General features: G+C 42.1%; 1 protein-coding gene across 1 annotated transcript in view; it reads right to left on the minus strand.

Moving 5' to 3' along the window:
- Positions 1 to 555: 555 nt before the first annotated feature.
- The window catches only part of LIN52 (lin-52 DREAM MuvB core complex component), an 84,631-nt gene continuing 64,546 nt past the window's right edge, over positions 556 to 20,640 (minus strand). Inside the window, exon 6 of the mRNA XM_084893806.1 lies at positions 556 to 2,483. Coding sequence (XP_084749932.1) covers positions 2,428 to 2,483 — 56 coding nt within the window. The 3' untranslated portion in view covers positions 556 to 2,427. The remainder of the gene's footprint in view (positions 2,484 to 20,640) is intronic.

The following is a 20,640-nucleotide window of genomic DNA, read 5'->3' on the forward strand; positions in this document are numbered from 1 at the left end:
AAAGAAGCCAACAGGAAGGGTAATTAGGGTTACATGCAGAGAGTTTAGGGTCCCAGGATGAGAGATCCAGAGTTTATTGGTAGACCTGGGGAGGTACTAAAGGTTTTTAAGTCTACTCCAGGGAGTTGAGTAGTAATGAGCTAGATGGCAGGTAGGATAGACTGGAAGCTAGCGGACGATGCAGTAGATGACTATAAAGCCCCATGCCACCCACTGTCGTGTGAGGGGAAGACAGCAGATTATTTGTCATTATAGCTGCTCTTTCTTTTTCTTTTCTTTTTAAAAAAAAATATATTTTATTGATTTTTTACAGAGAGGAAGAGAGAGGGATAGAGAATTAGAAACACTGATCAGCTGCCTCCTGCACACCCCTTACTGGGGAGGTGCCTGCAACCAAGGTACATGCCCTTGACTGGAATCGAACCTGGGACCTTTCAGTCTGCAGGCCAACGCTCTATCCACTGAGCCAAACCGGTTTCGGCTATAGCTGCTCTTTCTGATGGGGTCTATGCTTTAAGTATGCAATTTGGCCCTTTAAGGAAAAACTCACTCTCCTATAAAAGGGACATATTTATTATGACGACACAGAAGACATTATATACAAAGTACAACCTTCCAACATCCTGAAATACATACATGCACACATAGTTCATAAATTTACATTATCAATATAAAAACACAACATTAACATTTCTGAGGACGACAAATATAAAACCAATAAATATCACAATTCTAAAATATCTACTTACAGTAAGTGCTGGTGACTACAATGACAGTAAAAGGGACTGAAACCCAATTACATAGGTTCAGGTTACCAACAAGTTGGTTTGGGGGAGGTATCCCAATATACTCCATATATTTCTTAATTTCTCCTTTTGACATCATCAGCTCTCAAAAGAAAGAGTTTGCTATTATGCCACTATTTTTTTTTTTGTGCATATGCAAACTCTTCAACCACATTTAAAATAAAGGAATGTCAATAATAACCTTAACTTAAAACCAACGCCTCTACCCAGGCAGAGTGCTTTCCGTCCCATACTCATCCCTTTTACCTTGTGTTCAATGTCTTCCTTCTTGTCAGTAAGTAAAAATTGCATGGATGGTCAAATAGCACAAATGAGAGAAAAATCCAACATTAACGCTAGCTGGGAAACAAGGCACACGTATGGCTAACGGACCAGCTATTAAAGTGAATAGTGCCGCACAGATACTCAGGGCCAAAAACTTGAGTACGATTTTCCTTGTATCCAAACACTATCAGACTACTGTCACATGGATGTTCTTTTCATAAAGTTCAGGAAACTCCATGGATTCTTCAAAACATCAGAGGCTTGTAAGACAAAATATGGAGAACATGTGTAATCACTATTACCCATAAGCTAGATTTTCAGATTTTTAACAGAGACACATAATTGGCAAACACTCCATACGAGTTATATTTAAGTCAGGAGATTCTCTTTTCCTTACATGTGTGTTCCTGTCCTGTGGGTGAAATATCTGATAAGTGCTGTGAGAGGGGCTAAAGGGGGAACACTGCCATCACTACATAGCACACACATTCCTGTAAGGTCAATCAGAGTGTCTAGTTGTTAATCAAATCCAACTCCTATAGTCAACCCCCTTTTCCTATCTTCAGGCTATACTAACTATCTCGCTTGAATCTGTAACAGCTTAATTAGAACTCAAAAGTCCTTTCTGTCACCTTGAAATTGGTCTTAAGGTCTAATGCAACTGTGCATGGGCCTTTCACTACACAAACTAATCCCAGGAGGGACTTGATATGCAAGGATCCCCTTCTCCGGAGTCAGTGGGAGCTAGGAGGTGGGGAATGGGAGGCTTAGGATATGGGACTACCATGAGAGGTGTAGAATTTTAAAAGCAGGCATCATTTCTAGAAGATTCTGGTTTCTCCAGCTGGGGATTCTTAGAACCTAGTATACCCTGGAGAGCTCACAGGTCAACCTGCATGATCTGGTCCAGAATCTAATTGGTCTCTGGGCTCCTTGCATCATAAATACTTCCTAAGAGATCAAGTACAACTCATGCAACCGCTGTCACAATGGACTTTGCCATCACTGGAGCAAATCAACTGTTAAGATCCTGGGGCTCCAGAGTCACTTCCAGAAATGAGAAAGCAGGACTTTGACCTTTAAGAATGCTATGCCCTCTGGTGTTACCAACATCTGACGTGGGGATGGTCAGAGTCTGGAAGCTGACTGAATAACGGCATTGATCCTTGGTAGAACAGATGCTTCTCTTGCTGCCGAATGTCCTCAGAGGCGCAGAGCACAGGAGCAGGGGAGAGGTCAGCCCGGGAGGTGCGCCCTCCAGCCTCTCGCCAGGAAGCAGTGAGGTGGGCATCATCAGAGCTGCACTGGGAGCGGAGCGTGGTTCCAGCCCCCGGGACATCCTGTCCACAAGCTGCTGCTACTTCTTGGGTTTCTCTAGAATGTTGAGGAACTTCCCCCGTGTCATTTCTCTGGCTGAAATTAAAAAAGCAAATGAAAGATCAATGAAGACCTAAAGTCTGAAAACAACAACAACAACAACAACAACAAAAAACACACATAAAAAAAACAGGATCATAGGAAGATTTAATTTAAAAACACAGACTGATTAAATTGTATACAGGGGATCACAACAGAGTCAATCACCACAAACCTTCAAAAAGAGGGGGAACAAACCACTACTGGCAACTAAAACCGTGCAGAGTTGTTCTGAAGTTGGAAACTGCTCTAGGGCACAGGCCAACTGGAGAAAACATCCTCCATCAACCCTTACAAAAATCATCATGGAATTCTCCCTAACCTCTCTCTCTCTAAAGAATATAACCTAATAGTCACATTCACTAGCACAGGGGTTTGCTCTTGGAGGCTAAAATCCAACCAAGGTTACAGTCTATGGGCTGCCCCTGGACATTTAAAATCTCAAATCAGAATTAGAGACCATTTACCCCGTCCCTCAGTGGCAGTCCCTGGACACTGTAATATAACGGTTTATAGCCCCTCAGTGCAGTTCATCTGGGGAGGGAGTAATAAAGTAGGGTTTATAGAACTTCGGTCTTCTCTCTCTTGGCATTGTCAGTCCTTAGATATTTAATATAGTCAGGCAAGGTTTATGTGTCTTTCTCTGACTTTCAGTGCCATCAATCTTTGAATGCTGTAGTTACACGAGCGTTTATATAGCTACTTTCCTACATATGAGGCTCTGAAATGAAAGTAAAACATTTCTCAATTACAAGGGTCACTGCAGAAGCCCACGTTTTAGCTGTCAAGCAAATCCTCAAAAATCGTATGAAGCCTAAAACCCCCTTCATCCTCATCCCCACAAGATCATCTTTTCAGATCCCTTAAATGGATTGAGCAGTGCTAAAAGTTTCCGATGGTTTGCCCCGGAGGCTGGAAGTCCTCTGGAATCAAGCAGAGGGCACACAGCAGGCTATGCCCCATGGCCTCCCAAGAACATGTCTCCATCTTGGCCAAAAAGTGAGGTGGCCAGGGAGGCTCCTGCAGAGATAGAAGGACTTTACTCTGACCTCCTGCCCTTCTCAAGTCCAAAGCAAACGGTGCCGGGAGAATGGGCTCCCGCTCTCCCCACCCCACCTACATCTAAGCTCCTGGTGGACCTGTACAAGGAGGAAGTAAAACAACACGAACTCTGTAACCGCAGGAAGGCTTTTGGTAACTGCAGTCTATATATATTCCCCACCTTGCATAAGTTCCTGAGCTCCAACAAAGAGAAAGAAAATCCCATTAATCAGGAATGGAAGTATCAGAGCTGGGTCTGTTCTCATGTGCCCACAACCCCTCCCCGTCTCAAAGCAAATGGACCTCCCCTTCCTTGGTGGATTTATACCAACCCTCTGCATACAATGTTCCTATCAGATCTGCAATTATCTGTTTATATACTTGTTTTCCTCTGTTGAAATATGAAAATAGAGGGCAGAGACTGTTTTATTATTCTTTATTCACCAGCACCTAGCATCTAGGTGCTGGACCTGGCATCTGCTGAAAAACGTGGGCTGGGTGAATGATGATACACCGAAGAACTAGCACCAAGTAGGATAACAACCACGTTAGTTTCTTCCCTTCCACAGACAATAAGACTTGTTAGTGGCCCCGGTGCTCCATTCTCTATACCGTGGGGGTCTTTTTAAATTTACCTTGCTTGTTTAGCGAGAAAAACAATTTCCCTTGATGGGAATAATGCAGATTATTGGAGAGATGGAGGTGGGGTGGGGCGAGGACAGACAAGAACTAACAACTTCCTAGAGGAAATGAAGCCAGGTGAGTACCTGAAGCAATAGGAGTGGGTGGGGGTGGGGGTGAGGGTGGGGGCAGTGCATGAGTCCACTCTGTAAGTACATAATTTTCTAACCACTTTGCTGTACATCTGAAACTAATACAGAATAATATTTCATGTAAACTGTAATTGAAAGACAAATTAAAAAAAAAATTTCTTGCCCATGGAAGGTAGCATGACTTCTTTCAGAGAACACAGGATTCGTTTAAGTTCCAGCTCTAGCACTTAGCAGCTGGGTGACACCAGAAGCCAAGAGTTTCTTCATCTGTAAAATGAGTCCATATTAATGTCACGGGCCCTGTCCTCTTGGCTATTCAGCAGTGAACATGCTTGGTATAGTGGTATCACTAATATAACACCTTTCAGAGCAGGGTCATCCTGCTGCTTCTCTTGCACTCAAGTATTTCCTGAGTGAATAAATGAATTAACTGTGATAAGGGATAGTAGTAATCTCAAAAATTCCACTCCTTGGGATCTTTCCCTCAGCCAGATCCTATAGATATTGACTTATACTTTTGGCCTGAGCGGGTCTCCTCACTTTTTCTGCCTATTCTCAGGTGCTTATTAAGGACCTGAAGCACGGCATCAAGCGATCCTGCAGCCTGGCTAGAAGCGGGTGCTCTGGAAACCAGACATGGGTAACACAAAACTCTGTTGGGTAAACAGAACCTTGTTCCTAAAATTCGGGGCCAGGAGCACTCTATTGACATCACTGATGCCTTTTGCCTGCTGCCCTTCAGATCCCCAATTCTTTGTTATTTTTTCTCCAAGTGGAAAAATGACCAAGATTTGAAGACTTAAAATTTAAAAAGATCCAATCTAGTCAAGGGATCAAAAGGGCTTCACAGAAAATACATGGATATTCCAAAGTCTCTCAGTGGCGAGCTCTCCTTGAATGTAACCAATCCCTTTTAACCCCTTTCCCACTCAATCATTCCTCCCCCTTCAACCTAATCTGAGTACACAGAGCTGCAGGAAACCACAGTAAAAGCAGAAGTAATTCAAAAGACATCATCTTCTACATGGGAGGGGAGAGAGTTTTCCTGCTCGCCATTCCTATATAGGAGATATACGAATTTCTGACATAGCTGCTCCCTAAAAGAGGACTGTGCCCTATAAATCACACCCTAAGCACCAGCCCCTTTTTGTGCACAGAGAAATTGCTGTGGGTCAGGGGCTGCTCCAGAGCACGTGCCCTCCTGTTCACTTGTCATCAGAGATGTTAGCATCTCTGATTAATTCACATAGCCCTTATTTGAGTCCTCATCTCTTTATCCTTGCTCTCCTACTCTGCTGCGGTGTGAAGATTCTTACCAACCTGATACAGTAATCACTGCCTGCTAATGGCACCCCCCGAAACCTAGCGAAATTGTTTAGTGATGCCAACCGCGCTTTTAATTTGCAAGACATCAGACACTGAGGTAATTTATACCAACATCTGTTCATTTTAGACTTCTGAAACAAACTTGCACATGCTGCTATAAAATCCCATTAGGAGTAGGGAGACAGCCTTCTGCTACTATTCCGTATTCTTCTACACACACACACACACACACACACACACACACACCCCTCCCTTCCAGTAGGGTTTAATATGTAAATGCAGTTTACTAAAAAATTTCCACCAAAGATTTCACGTCTCTGGGAGAAAACCTTTAGAGGTGTCCATGGTTTGCTTACAGAGGAGAGGTAGATATTTCTATTTCCCTCTGACTAGTGAGTGCCATCCCTCCTTCTTCTCAATAGTTACAGCTTGGCGTAATTCTCTAATTAATGGCCAGGGGAAGAGTACATGCTTCTTAGCTTGGCACTTTCAATGCTTCCCTTCTCTCCTGGTCCTTTCTTTCTACAATGTGCTAGAAGACAACCCGAGAGACAAGAACATCGCTAGAGTTTTATCTAGACTCAATAAAATTTCTTAACGATTTTCTAATTCTGGATTACTTCTCTAGGATTACAAGTTTAGCAGGAAGTGAACATGCTACCACCTTCTAATAACTATGCCAAGAGGAATCCACTGGTCACCAGCCACAGTGTGTGCTGTGAGAAGAGAGGCATGACCTTTGTGTGGCCATGATTTACTATGGCTCTCCTATGCAGTACAAGACCATAAACTGAGAAAGCCACAATAGAGACTGTCACCATAGGGGGGCATGTGATTGCTGCAGAGTGTGGGAGAGGGGACCACTTGTACACATTTACAGGCGGCGAATGGATACACCACAATCAGCTTCCAGGTTTATGCTGTTTCCATTACCCCCTTCTCGTTTTCCTAGGACTGTCAGGTTCATGGCAGCTGTAAATAGCTGGGCATGCTCTGAGAGGTCAGGGCTGAGGGAGGACTGCATCCTCCTTGCTGGGAAGTGCTGCGTGGTTTAATATAATGTCTTCTTTAGACTCTCCAATCCTCCATCCTACATTTAGCCTTGCCTCTGGCTCCCTTGCCACGATGACTATCCCCAACCTGCCTTCTCCGCAGTAAATTTTCTGGTGGCTGGTTGAAAGAGAGTCAGTGGCACAGATTGATTTCTCACCGGTGAGGGGATGAGGGATTACCAGAGGCACCCTGGTTAACAAGATTGGGTGCGAATCTCTCACGAGACCAGCCCTCTCTGCCAGGGCTTTGCACCTTTCACCCATGACATATGGGTTTCATTACGGAAAGATTTTCTAGATTATAACTTGGAGGCAATTGCCTGATAAAATTCTGCTTGGCTTTAATGTAGGGAACAATGTAAAGAATAAGCAACTTTTAATGAAATGGAAGAAACTCATAATGTTTGGTTTTCAATGCCAATGCAAACTACTTTAAATATTTCTGTGCCTCGATATAATTAAAAACATTAGCGAGGTGGAGAAGAGCTACATTTCACTAGTTTGCTCACATCCTGAAGAGCAACAACAGGCTGTCTTTAGGAAACTTTAGTACGAATGGCCAGGGAACCAAGGAGACACATAACTGAAAGGAGCAGGGCTTTCAGCATTGGACAGGCTTAGACTTGAACCCATGGACCCTGCTACTTACCAGCTCCTGTACTTAACAAGTCACCCAAGTCATCCTTTGTTCAAGGTGGGGTTAATACAAAGGTCACATAGGCATTCAGTAAATGCCAGCTATTGTATAATCATCTCTTTCATTTCAAACAAGTTTATTTAAGCCACAAGACACTTGATGGGAAAACTATCTAGGATACATTTCTTTTATAGTAATTTATCCCTACCTAAAGACACATTGCCCTATATGTAATAACTATGTATAAGAAGTTGTAAAATTGTCTTTGGTTTAAAGGAGCAATTGAGATCTTATTTCCCAGCATGTTGTCAATTTGGTTCAAATAAATTCTTATAAAAATTCTCTAAAAAAACACATTAGCCTTGGCCAGTTTGGCTCAGTGAATAGAGCATTGCCCCGTGGACTGAAGGGTCCCGAGTTTGATTCCAGTCAAGGGCATGTATATTGGTTGCAGACTTGATCTGGTCAGGGTGCATAAAGAATCAATGTGTTTCTCTTACATCAATGTCTGTCTGTCTGTCTCTCTCCTTCCACTCTAAAAAACAATGGAAAAATATCCTCAGGGGAGGAATAAAAAAGAAAACCAACATGAATGTTGTCTTCTTGATTTGGAGGAACAGAGCTCTGGAGTAAAGTAGCAGGTTCTCTTGATAGTAGACACCTGTCTGCTGCTGGAAGGCACTGATGAATCTTCAAACTCCGTGTCCAACTGTGCTGGCGTCTGGTTCATTGGTTCAATTAGCTGCCCATCAAATTGGAACCTGATCTGCCTAATTGATAACCCTTGTCATTCACAATAGGCCTTCAATAGTTTACTAAGTGGGATATGCCTCTTAATCTTAAACCACACCACAGAACTATCCTGCCTTACCACCTTCAAATTAATATGACCATTCTTTTCAGTCTCATATAATTAAAAAAAATAAAGTGACTTTAAATGTCTTCCAGTCCACGCAGGCGCGGTGGCCAAGTGGTAAGGCGTCGGTCTCGTAAATGTCTTCCAGTCCTATATAATAAAAGGCTAATATGCAAATCGACCAGATGGCGGAATGATCTGTCACTATGACGCACACTGACCACCAGGGGGCAGACGCTCCATGCAGGAGCTGCCCCCTGGTGGTCAGTGTGCTCCCACAGGGGGAAGCGCCATTCAGCCAGAAGCACGAGGAGCAGGCCTAAGCCATGACCACTGTTTTCCACTGGCCATGGCGAGGTCCCAGGCCCTCACTAAAAGAGCATCAGCAGCACCAGGAGAGCTGAACTACTCATTTTTAAAAAGAGCTCAAATGCAAAACAAATGGGAACAGGAAGGAATTGCATGTGTAACACACATACTCTGCAGGATCAAACCTGCCGGAATAATGCTGGGTGTTAGTTAGAGGCAGCTACCTTCCTGAACCACAGCAGGCAGCTAATTCTAGCAAAAGCAACACACAAATCCTAGTGCGTTTAGTACAAATCAGTCTGCTGAATGGCTGTTTATCTAATTAGTTTCAAAGAAGATATTTTGTAGAAATGATGCCATTTATTATAATTACAGTTTTTACTTTTTAAAAATTACTCTTTGGTCCTTGAAACCTTGAATGAACTCCCATCGCTATAACAAGAGGGATCTCTTAGTCATCGGTGTGCGTTGAGCAGAAGAAAAGCATGAAGGGGGTGGGTGATAGTTAAGCTAGTCGCACAAAGAACCTATGATGGATTAGACATTAGGGAAGATTAAAATAAATTAGAGGTGGCCTTTAAGATGGGACTAGCTCTTCACAGGTATTTTGGTGGCTTATAGAACAAACGTATACCACTGTGATTTAAAATGCTGACTTCTCTCTCACAGCAATGTGGAAAGTTTTCTGTCGCTCTGGCGCGGAGCCCTTCCAGGGCAGCCCGCCAGACTGAGATCCTTCACCACGCTCCAGTTCAGTACTGCACAAAGCGTACTACTCAGCGATCGATAATTCAAGTCAAGGACTAAGCACTTTTTAATGCCTCTAATGTGAGAGCAGCTGGTGCTGGGGCATTGACAAGAGCAGAAGGTGCTGCGAACTGAGCCTGGTGTCACTGGATGAGGAAGGGTCTCTGGGAACCTTATTAGGCTTGGTGGCTCTCAGAGGTAGTTAATTGTAATAAAGTCTACTGACCATTCTCAATCAACTCCTGTGGGAGAACACACACGTGAAAGGCTGGTAAAAATCTCACTTTTCTCTAAAATACATAAAAGTAGCATTTGATGGTAAGCCAAGTAGCCTTCAGGCTTTTGCCTAAAGTTCTTCAGGCATAAGCATTTCAAAAAAAGAGACTGAAATATCTGAGAAAAGTATAGTATGGATGCTACATCTGTGACCAAACTATCAATGACCATCAAAATATTCATCCTCAGAATTTTCAAAAAAGCCTTTTTGGGACACACTTTCCAGGTTCCCTTTATATCTAACAGGACTTTTTCTTCTAAACAGTGCTCCCTCTAGTAAATTCAGAGAAAGACAATTTTATACCAAACACTTCTTCCTTCAATTCATAGTAAGGCCCAAGGCCAGGTAATGTTTTATCCAAGAAGTACACTGTAATATAAAAATGAAAAGCCAGGACTCAGCGCACAGGTAAACAAATTTGGACAGTTCCAATATGGAAAATAATTTTAATGGCTTTTCATACAGAAAAAAAAAAAGAACAGAAATATCTAGCCAACAGATTTATTCTCCGAATATAACACATCAAGCGGGAACATAAAATATGGGAAGTGTCAGCCATGATGCCTGAAGATTGAAAGCAGAAGTAGAAGAATCTTAATTGTCAGGCATTTGAAAAATGGTGTTATTCGGGTGAAGCCTGTGTTTCTCCATCATCTCTCCTTGCCCTGCCCTCTTTCAAGAGCAAAACAAGACTAGATTTCAAATATTCAGTCCTCCTTATAATCCTTCTCTCTACTAAAACCCAAAACAACAAAAACTCCAAAGATTGGTGTTTAAGAAATGAGAGCTAACAACTCCCTATTTGTATTTATTTTCCTTTTCAGAGGGCCTCACAGGCCTTCTCATAGTTCCATTTGGTTCCCCTTTCAAGGGTAAACTAAACTGAATGAAAGGCAATGAGATCAAAGCAATGCATTAATACTCTTGGGGTGAAAACTTTTATTAAATACTCATAAATTTTTGTACAACATTCATGCCTCAGGGCCTTTACATAGTAATACATCGCGGTGAGACACTTATTATGACCAAAGGCTAGTAGCTTCACAGTCTTAATTTCCTCATCCATAAAGTGAGAACAGCAATAATAATCTATCATGTAAGGTTAAGATAGAACAACTAGTCAGGGTGTCTTGATCACTAGAAAAAACATTTTGGCCCAAATTAGGTATTTTATCAGTAGGTTAGATTCCACTCTCAGGAAAATCAGACCAAGATCCTAGCACGGACTACTTCATTGATCTGGATATTAAGAAATTTCCTGCTTGGGACATCCCCACTTCAAGGTACCCGCAGTAGCTGAAGACTATGGAGGAGGAAGGCCCAGTCTTGACCCCCAGGGCAGGCAAAGAGTTACATCTTCACCCTCAGAAGCCAATAAAAACCTCTCTTGATTATAATTTAGATAAGAACCACTGGATTGAATAATAATGTCTGAAACTCCCCTGGCTGTTTCACCTTGAGACGTCCATCACTGGGTTAAACATGATGCTAATTGCATTTGGATTGATTAATTTCTCTCACTCCTGTCTATTCGAATAACGCTTAACAAAATAATCATAGCACCCAGAGCCAAATCTTTTCCGTCAAAGGAATGAAGCCATCAGAACAGGCAGAGATGAAAGAAATGAAGATGACCCGTAATTACTGCTACGGTGATATCATTACCATATTATACAAAATGAGTGTGGGGGGGTGGAGGGACTGAGGTTATTATTTTTTTTAATGGAACCATACAATCTAAGAATACAAATTTGACATCAAGTGGAACACACAGAAATATAGAACTTTAAAAAAATACAAATCTTGCTCATGAAATTGAAAAATCCAACAAACACAGGCCTAAGATACATCAAGTGCCTTGGGCTGTGAGCAGGTATTATTCACGCCACTATTTTTTCACTGCAATAACACTTTGGGTATGACTTGCATAGAGATTTAAGATGCTGTCTTCATACACAAGTATTGCCATAGTTACTGAAGAATTTTTCTTTCAGCCAGGGAATATCATTTTAATAGTTAGAGGTTACCTTGTTTGTAAAATTAAAATCTGGGTTTTAACTGCAGCTAGTTCTAGTTTAGACACCAAAGAAAATGTACATTTTACTTTGGGAGACCATATAAATATTTTATATACTAAAAAATCAAAATTCATTAAATTAAAAAAAATCTCTAAAAAATAGAAATAAACTGAAAATAACTTGAATCTATAAAATTTGGCATAACCACACAGTATAAAAGTATATATAATCTATCCAGAACCGGTTTGGCTCAGTGGATAGAGTATCGGCCTGCGGACTGAAAAGTCCCAGGTTCGATTCTGGTCAAACACATGTACCTTGGTTGCAGGCACATCCCTAGTAGGGGGTGTGCAAGAGACAGCTGATCAATGTTTCCCTCGCATCGATGTTTCTACCTTTCTATCCCTCTCCCTTCCTCTCTGTAAAATATCAATAAAATATTTTTTAAAAAGTATATATAATCTAAAAAGACATTTTAAACACTTTAAAAGACATATCCCTAACAAGTATGTATTCTAAGGATATAAAAGTGGCACAGAGAAATCTTAAACTGCATATAGAAGTCTTCCAGTTACATGTAGTTGGTTTTTCTGATGCTAGTTTTATTGTGGGTTAGTTATTAGGAGCCAAGAATTTAAGCATAAGAGAAAAGAGATCCTATCCAATAGAAAGGTAACATGCAAATTAACCATCACTCCGTCACAAAGATGATGGCACCCATAGCCACAAGACGGCAGCGCCGTCTTCTCAGCCCGGGCAGAGTTCCCAAGTCCCAGGGGGTTTGAGGAGAGCAGCCACTGAGAGCAGGCAGCGAGAGTGGCCTAGTGGAATGATTGCTTTGTCACCGCAGCAACACAGATGGCCCTCTGGCCAGGCCCAGTGACAAGGCAAGCGTTCCGCACCGAGCCGCGGATGGACTCCTGTCAGCACTCACTCAATTTACCTGAGTGAGTGCTGATAGGAGCATGTCATCCCTGTGACTTACTCATTTTAATTGGAGGGGAAGAGGTGTGCAAGCTAGCAGTGCTGGAGGCCCAAGGAGATGCGCAGAACTCCACTTGGGGAAATCCAAAAGACATGCCACTCCGGGCACTTCACAAATGAATGGGGTGTTTTCTTCCCTTTCCTGCTACACTGAGTATGCAAATGCCAGAACCAAGACTATAACACAGATAAAACAGATGGGCCTCTGGGCCGTGAATGGGCCTTGGGCCATGGAGAGCCTCTGGACAGCGGGCATTGAGTGGCCAGGCCCACAGAGAGCTACTGGCACATGGATTCGTGTGCAGGGCTACTAGTATCATTATAAAATCAAATTCTCCTATCAAATAAAAGAGAAACATGCAAATTGACCAATCACTTCAAGACACAAGATGACTACCCCCATGACAGTCAAAGATGGTGGCCCCCATGTGGACACAGATGGCTGCCACAAGATGGTTGGCAGGGGAGGGTAATTGTGGGCAGTTGGGGGAGACCCAAGCCTGCAGAGGAGGACAGTTGTGGGCGATCAGGAAAGCAGAGAGGGTAGATAGGGGTGACCAGGCTGGCAAAGGAGGGCAGTTGGGGGAGACCAGGTCAGCAGGAGGGGTTGTTAGGGAGACTAGGCCTGCAGGGGAGGACAGTTGGGTGGGATCCAGGCCTACAGGGGAGGGCAGTTGGGGTTGACCAGACTAGCAGAGGGGGATAGTTGAAGTGGGGAGGGGGGGAGGAACCAGGACTGCAGGGGAGGGCAGTTTTGGGCAATCAGGGCAGTTAGAGGTGACCAGGCAAGCAGAGGAGGGTAGCTGGGGGCAAGGGTGTGTGTGTGTGCGGTCCAGGCCAGTAGGGAGTGCACTTAGGGGTTTCTGGGCTGGCAGAAGAGGGCAGTTGGGGGAAACCAGGCCTGCAGGAGAGGGCAGTTGGGGGCGGGGAGAGGGTGTCCAGGCCAGTAGGGAGTGCAGTTAGGGATTTCTGGGCTGGCAGAGGAGGGCAGTTGGGGGTGGCCAGGCCAGCAGGGGAGAGCAGTTAGGGGTGACCAGGCCAGCAGGGGAGGGCAGTTGGGAGGGGACCAGGCCTGCAGGGGAGGGTAGTTGTGGGCAATCAGGCCAGCAGGGAGGGAAGTTAGGGGTGACTGGGCCATCAGAGAAGGGCAGTTGGGGGAGAAGAGGCCAGCAGGGGAGGGCAATTGGGTCAGCCAGGGAGCAGTTAGGCATTGATCAGGCTGGCAGTAGAATGGTTAAGGGGTGATCAGGCTGGCAGGCAGAAGGGATTAGGGGCAATCAGGCAGAGGCAGGTGAGCGTTGGGAGCCAGCAGTCCTGGATTGTGAGAGGGATGTCCAACTGCCCATTTAGGCCCAATCTAACTTGGATCGGGCCTAAATGGATGGTCGGACATCCCTCAAGGGGTCCCAGATTGGAGAAGGTGCAGGCTAGGCTGAGGGACAGCCTCTTCCCCTCTACCCGCCCCCCCCCCCCCCCCCCGTGCACCAATTTTGTGTACCAGGCTTCTAGTAGACCAAATAAAAATCCTTTATCATCTTTGAACAAAAAAATATTTATTTACGAACCCTGTCCAAGGAAAAGGCCTAGAAGCAATGACAGTCTAGTAACAATAAATCCTATTAATACTTAGATTTCTACAAAAGCTACCCGAGGGGGGAAAAAAAAAGCTACCTGGGTTCCTTGAAGAAACGGATGAAATTACAAGTCTAAGGAAGTAAAGGAACTAGGGTTATCTTGCCATGCTTAAATGCAAGGAAATTACCAAAGACTACTAGGCTCACATAAAATGACACAGGAGTCAACCTGAAGGAGCGCCCATTACCTAAAGATGGAGAAGTTTCTGGTGTCAGATAATATTTATAGTAGATTGAAATACATCAGATATAAGCATCTACAATACTTTTAAAAAGCTCTCAGTCACTTCAACTCATTTCATGTTCTGAAAATTGATAAATAAAAAGGGGGGGGAATCTAGCATTTTTCCTGCCTTTCCTCTTCGGACTGTATTTCAGGGAAACCATAGAACTGATTTATTAGAATAATTATCATCACTATTATTATGAAAAGGATCTATGGATACCACCTAAAACCATTGATCTTCCCTGAAACTGTAATGGAGGTCTGACATAAAAAGATAGCAGGTACACAATACCACTTATGAAATATTCTTACCAACAAGACTGAATTCAAACCAATTTATTCTCTGTCATGTTATAGGAATTTGGGGGGAAAGAAGAAAATGTGGAATGTTACCACCAGGATAAAATCACCCAAATTTAAAATGTGGGAACTACTAACGGACCAACAACCCAGTTTCTTCAACAATTAAATACCAGGAGGAAGTAGGAAGTGTGGTTATGGAGAAGATTAGGAGCCTGAAGATTCAGGTCAACCAAATGCACTATCTGGACCTTGTCTGGATCCTGATCCATACAAATCAATCGTAGAAAACACGATTTTGAGACAAACTGGACATGGACTATTAGTTGTAATTAAGGAATTATCATTTTATTTTGTTTGTGTACTATAGTGTTTTGTTGTTTTAAAAAAAGGGCCTTCTTGATTAGAGATACATACTGAGGTATTTATAAGTGAAATGGTACTGAGTTACTTTAACATACTCCAGGAAAAAAGTAAAATAAAATAAAATACTCCAGGAAACAACACAACCACAACAAAAAGTGTGATTCAAAGGTATGAACATAAAACAAGAATGGCAGGAAGTTGATAATTATTAAAGCTGCAGATGAGGTTGTGGGGTTCATTATAGCATTTTCTGTAGTTAGTACATGCTTGAAAAATGTCCATAATAAAAAGAAAATCTCATCAAATGTTTCTCTAGAAATATAGCTTTTTCTCATTATCACTACATAACATAATACAATGAACAGTAGGCTAGGGAACAGAGATGTGGATAATTAACTCTGCAGAGGGCTTGGAAATGGATGGACAGGAAAAGCTTTAGAAAGGAGGTGACTTCTCATGTCATGAATGTTTATTTCCATCGTTAAATTCTTGGATGAGGGACAAGTTACAAATGACCAAACAATCAAAAGCAGATTATATACTTTTAAAAGCCTACCACATTTAACTTGGGTTAAGCCTAATATTAAGAAGCTACTGCCTTCTAACCTTTTTCTCTTAATTATTTTAAAAAATCACACTGGCAAATCTAAGAGCAGTTTTCAATTTAACTGCAAAACAGCTCTGAGGGAAGCTCCCTGGCTCAACATTTTGCTTCTACAAAATTTTATTGGAGGTGAAGAGAATGAGTCCTTGGTTACTCATTTATTGAATCTTTTCAGAAAAAGCTTTAGGAGTCGGTAGCAAGACTAAGTTTAAGGTCTAGGACAATCCAATAGCTAACAAGTTATAAAAAGGAACAGCTTAATCTAAACTTTCACTAGTCCAGTAAATTTCAACTAGTTTGCCCTCACGCTATCAACTGTATATAAATGATGACCTCATTAATCCCACTTCACTTTGATCACGCTTTTCCTTCATAGATGCTGATTTTTCCAATTTAAAACAAATTACTTGTTCTAGCTGATAATTTGATTTTTAATTGTTTGCACTGTGGTTTCATGTATGTACAGTTCATGTTCTCAACCTGATCGGACTATAATTCATAAATGGAAGAGACTATTAAAGATAATTGTCCTCACAAACTTGGAAAACATGTATAATATGTAGTAGCTGTCCAGTAAGTCTTAATTTATAATTACTGTCTTCACTTGATTTTGAATTTCTTTTAAAAGCACATCACAATCAGTTAAGAACTTGACTATGACATGTCTAGTTATAATGTCATATGGCAGTGGTTATTTTCCTTGTGATTAGAAATAACAGCTAATTAGCCTGTTTGTTTGTTTTTCAAAATATCCAGTTTTGATGTTTCTGAATAATCTTATTTACAACATTTATGAATTCCTCAGCCATAAAATTATATATGCTGTTTATAATAGTCTACATCACTGAAACTCCAGAGCTTAAACTATACATAGTTAACATACAATAAACATGTGCTGAATGAAAAAACACTTTCATGCACAATCTTAGGATCTAAAAAACTATTTATGTGTAATCAATATGGCTAAATATAACAGATGGAAAAATATGGTTAATTAGATGCTATATAAACATTATAGGGCTTAATAACTAAACTTAAAATATATTTTTCATTAATTTTATTTGCATTCAAACCAATACAGAAGTAAAAGTGAAAGAAGCATTTTATAGATGTCAGACTACTAGCCTCAAAACCAGAAGGTTAGAGCTCTAACCTAATTTCATCACCTAGTCAACGAATTCTTACCGTGTGCACATCCTATCTGATAAAAGAGTAATATGCAAATTAACTCTCCGCTATACCCGCAAGCCACACCCACCAGCCAATCAGGAGCAATTATGCAAGTTAACCTAACCAAAATGGCTGTAGCCACAGAGAGAGCAGGAAGGAAGCTTCTGCTTTTCTGGTGACGTAGGAAGCCAAGCTTTCCACACACCCTGGTGGGCCCAAGCCTCCACACAAGGGTACAAAGTTTCAATTATAGAAGATAAATAAATTCCAACAGAAATGGTGGCAGCCACGGAGCTGCAGAAAACAGGAGGCTAGGGTTTCCCCTGGTGATGGAGGAAGCCAAGTTTCTGCAGCCCTCGCCTGCCTTGGTCTCCACACAAGGCTACAAAGTTTAAATTATAGAAGATCAATAAATTCCTACAGAAATGGCTATAGCCACCAAGTGAGCAGGAGGCTTGGCTCTGCTCCAGGCTATAAAGTTTCAATTATAGAAGATAAATAAGCTCCAGATACCATGGTCTCTGCTTGGGTCGCTGGGGTGTGTGGCCAGCCTGAAAACCACCACTGGCCCCTCACCCAAGCCACCCCATGCTAATCCAGGACATCCTTCAGGGCAAACCAGCTGGCCCCCACTCATGCACCAGGCCTCTATCCTATCTAATAAAAGAGTAATATGAAGATTGATCATCACTCCAACACACGAGATGGCTGCCCCATGTGGTCAAAGATCCTGCCCCCATGTGGGCACAAGATGGCCAGAAGGGAAGGGCAGTTGAGAGGGACCTGGCCTGCAAGGGAGTGCAGTTGGGGGCGATCAAGCCTGCAGGGGAGGGCAGGTAGGGGTGACCAGTCCTGCAGGGGAGCAGTTAGGCATTAATTAGGGTGGCAGGGGAGTGGTTAGGGGGTGATTAGACTGGCAGGCAGAAGTGGTTAGGGGCAATCAGGCAGGCAGGTGAGCAGTTTGGAGCCAGCAGTCCTAGATTGTGAAAGGGATCAGGCCTACACAGGCAGTAGGACATCCCCCAAAGGGTCCCAAATTAGAGAGGGGGCAGGTTGGGCTGAGGGATACCCCCATCTGTGCATGAATTTCATGTACCAGACCTCTAGTTACATACTCATAATTGCAGATGACGGGACACCAAGAGAGATCAACAATCTTCCTTAGAAAACCTTTCCTCTCCTTTGGGTACTAAAGTTTGCTCATCAGCAGCTCAACTGTGCTCTGCAGATAACTGTAGAGAGTTTTGCAATTGTGGAGTACTTTTTCCCCCCAAGACTTTTCAGAGAGGGCAAGACTAACTTTAGGAACAGATCCTATTTCAATATACTAGAGGTCTTAGTTAGAATTTACAACCTACATCAGTGGTTTTCAAAGTGTGGTATCTGAACCAACTACAAGAGCACCACTTTGAGAATATATTAGTACATACAAATTCTCAGGACTCTGTCCCAGAGCTACCAAATCAGATCGGGCCCAAGAACCCATGTTTTAAAAAGCCCTTCAGGTGATTATGAATCATGCTAAATTCTGAGAACCACTAGCCTATATTATCCAGGCTCTTTGATTTTTGTTTCCAGTTGTCTGTAATTCTAATTCATTACTAAAAGAGGAACCAGGTTTTGTTTTATTAAAATTATGATCAAGCCAAGACTGGTTTGGCTCAGTGGATAAAGCGTCAGCCTGTGGACTGAAAGGTCCTGGGTTCAATTCCGGTAAAGGGCATGTACCCGGTAGGGGTTGTGCAAGAGGCAGCTGATCGATGGTTCTCTCTCATCGATGTTTCTAACTCTCTATTCCTCTCTGTAAAAAGTCAATAAAAAAAAAAATGATAAAAATAAAGCATATTTCTTAACATAAAGCTAAAAGTAGAGGAGAGACTATTTTTTTTAAGGAAATATAAATAAAAAGGGAGAAATTAAAACATTCAACCAAAGGATTAGAATTTTTGCCAAAACTTAATTAGTACCTCAATTGCCATGTTTCATTCTTAGTGTTAAGGTTACAATATAATCCTTAACCTTGAGAATCTTAGCAGACGACAGACTGGAAAATAATTACCAAACAATATCATTAAAGCTATGAGAAATAGATTACACATTATGAGGACAGAAAGGGGGTGGATGGATTGGAAAAACTTTAGAAAAGGGGTGCTATCTGAACCAAGCCTTTAGGAATGTACTATCAAGGAACGCCCAGGCAAGCTAAGGATAGCTACTTTTTAAAAGCTTTCACTAGGCCAGTGGTCGGCAAACTGCGGCTCTTGAGCCACATTTGGCTCTTTGGCCCCTTGAGTGTGGCTCTTCCACAAAATACCATGTGTGGGTACGCACGTACAGTGCGATTTAAACTTCGTGGCCCATGCACAGAAGTAGGTTTTTCGGCTCTCAAAAAAAATTTCAATGGTTGTACTGTTGATATTTGGCTCTGTTGACTAATGAGTTTGTAGACTACTGCACTAAGCCACTAGTGTAAAATGTAAATGAACATTATGAAATCGATCTTAAAATAAGCCCAAAGTACCACTTCATTCCCAGCACTGTTCGGGATTTCTTGTGGATACCAAAGTAGTACTATAAGAAATGCCCTTGCTTTAAGAAATTAAACCACAAATAATAAACTTTGCCTATGAAAAATTTGGCAGAAATTAAGCCAATTATAACTATTCTTCATCATATTTTGTTAAGCAAAAAGCTGTGACAGTCGACACCCTAACAATTAAGTCAAATGAGTTGCTCTGAAGACTAGTTTCTTCTCAAGGTTGAAGTTTTCACAAGATTTACCTAAAATGGAGACTTCTACTAGTATTTAATTTCCTTGTGTTTGGAAGATCAACCTAATTCCATGAAATAAAACAGTTATAAAACTATTAGCATAATTAGCATTCCTGTAACCAAACATAGTTGACTATACCTCATTTTTAAAAGATTTTTAAAATTGATTTTTAGAGAGAGAGAGAGAGAGAGAGAGAGAGAGGAAGGGAGGAGAGAAATATGGATGTGAGAGCAGAACATCAAACAGTTGCCTCCTGCACACCCCTTACGAGATTCAAGCCTGCAACCTGAGCATGTGCCCTGACCAGGAATTTAACCGGCAACCTTTTGGTGCACCAAAATGTCCAACCAACTGAGCCACACTGGCCAGAGCTAAACCTCATATTTCAAAGGTAGACTATAAAAACTAGCTTTCATAATTTGCTAAAATGTTTATTTTAATTAAAACTACTTATGTCACGCCGAAGCCAGTTTGGCTAAGTGGTAGAGCGTTGGTCTGCGGACTGAAGGGTCCCGGGTTCGATTCCGGTCAAGGGCATGTACATTGGTTGCGGGCACATCCCCGGTAGGGGGTGTGCAAGAGGCAGCTGGTCAATGTTTCTCTCTCATCGACGTTTCTAGCTCTCTATCTCTCTCCCTTCCTCCTCTCTGTGAAATATCAATAAAATATATATTAAAAAACAAAAAAACAAAAACAAACTACTTATGTCTGATTTGACTATTATTTAGTTCTAATTTGATTAAGGGGACCTATTTCTAATAAGTAACCCCCCAAATCCAGAGTTGAGTTAAAAACCAGAAGACAGCCAACACCAGTTTGACTCAACGGATAGAGCGTCAGCCTGCGGACTCAAGGGTCCCAGGTTCGATTCCGGTCAAGAGGATGTACCTTGGTTGTGGGCACATCCCCAGTGGCGGGTGTGCAGGACGCAGCTAATCGATGTTTCTCTCTCATCGATGTTTCTAGCTCTCTATCCCTCTCCCTTCCACTCTGTAAAAAATCAATAAAATAAAAAAAAAAAGAAAACAATGTAAATAATATAAATAGTCCTATCATTAATC

Source organism: Pipistrellus hanaki (genome assembly GCF_964339955.1).
Source record: "Pipistrellus hanaki genome assembly, chromosome: 1".
NCBI lineage: Eukaryota > Metazoa > Chordata > Mammalia > Chiroptera > Vespertilionidae > Pipistrellus > Pipistrellus hanaki.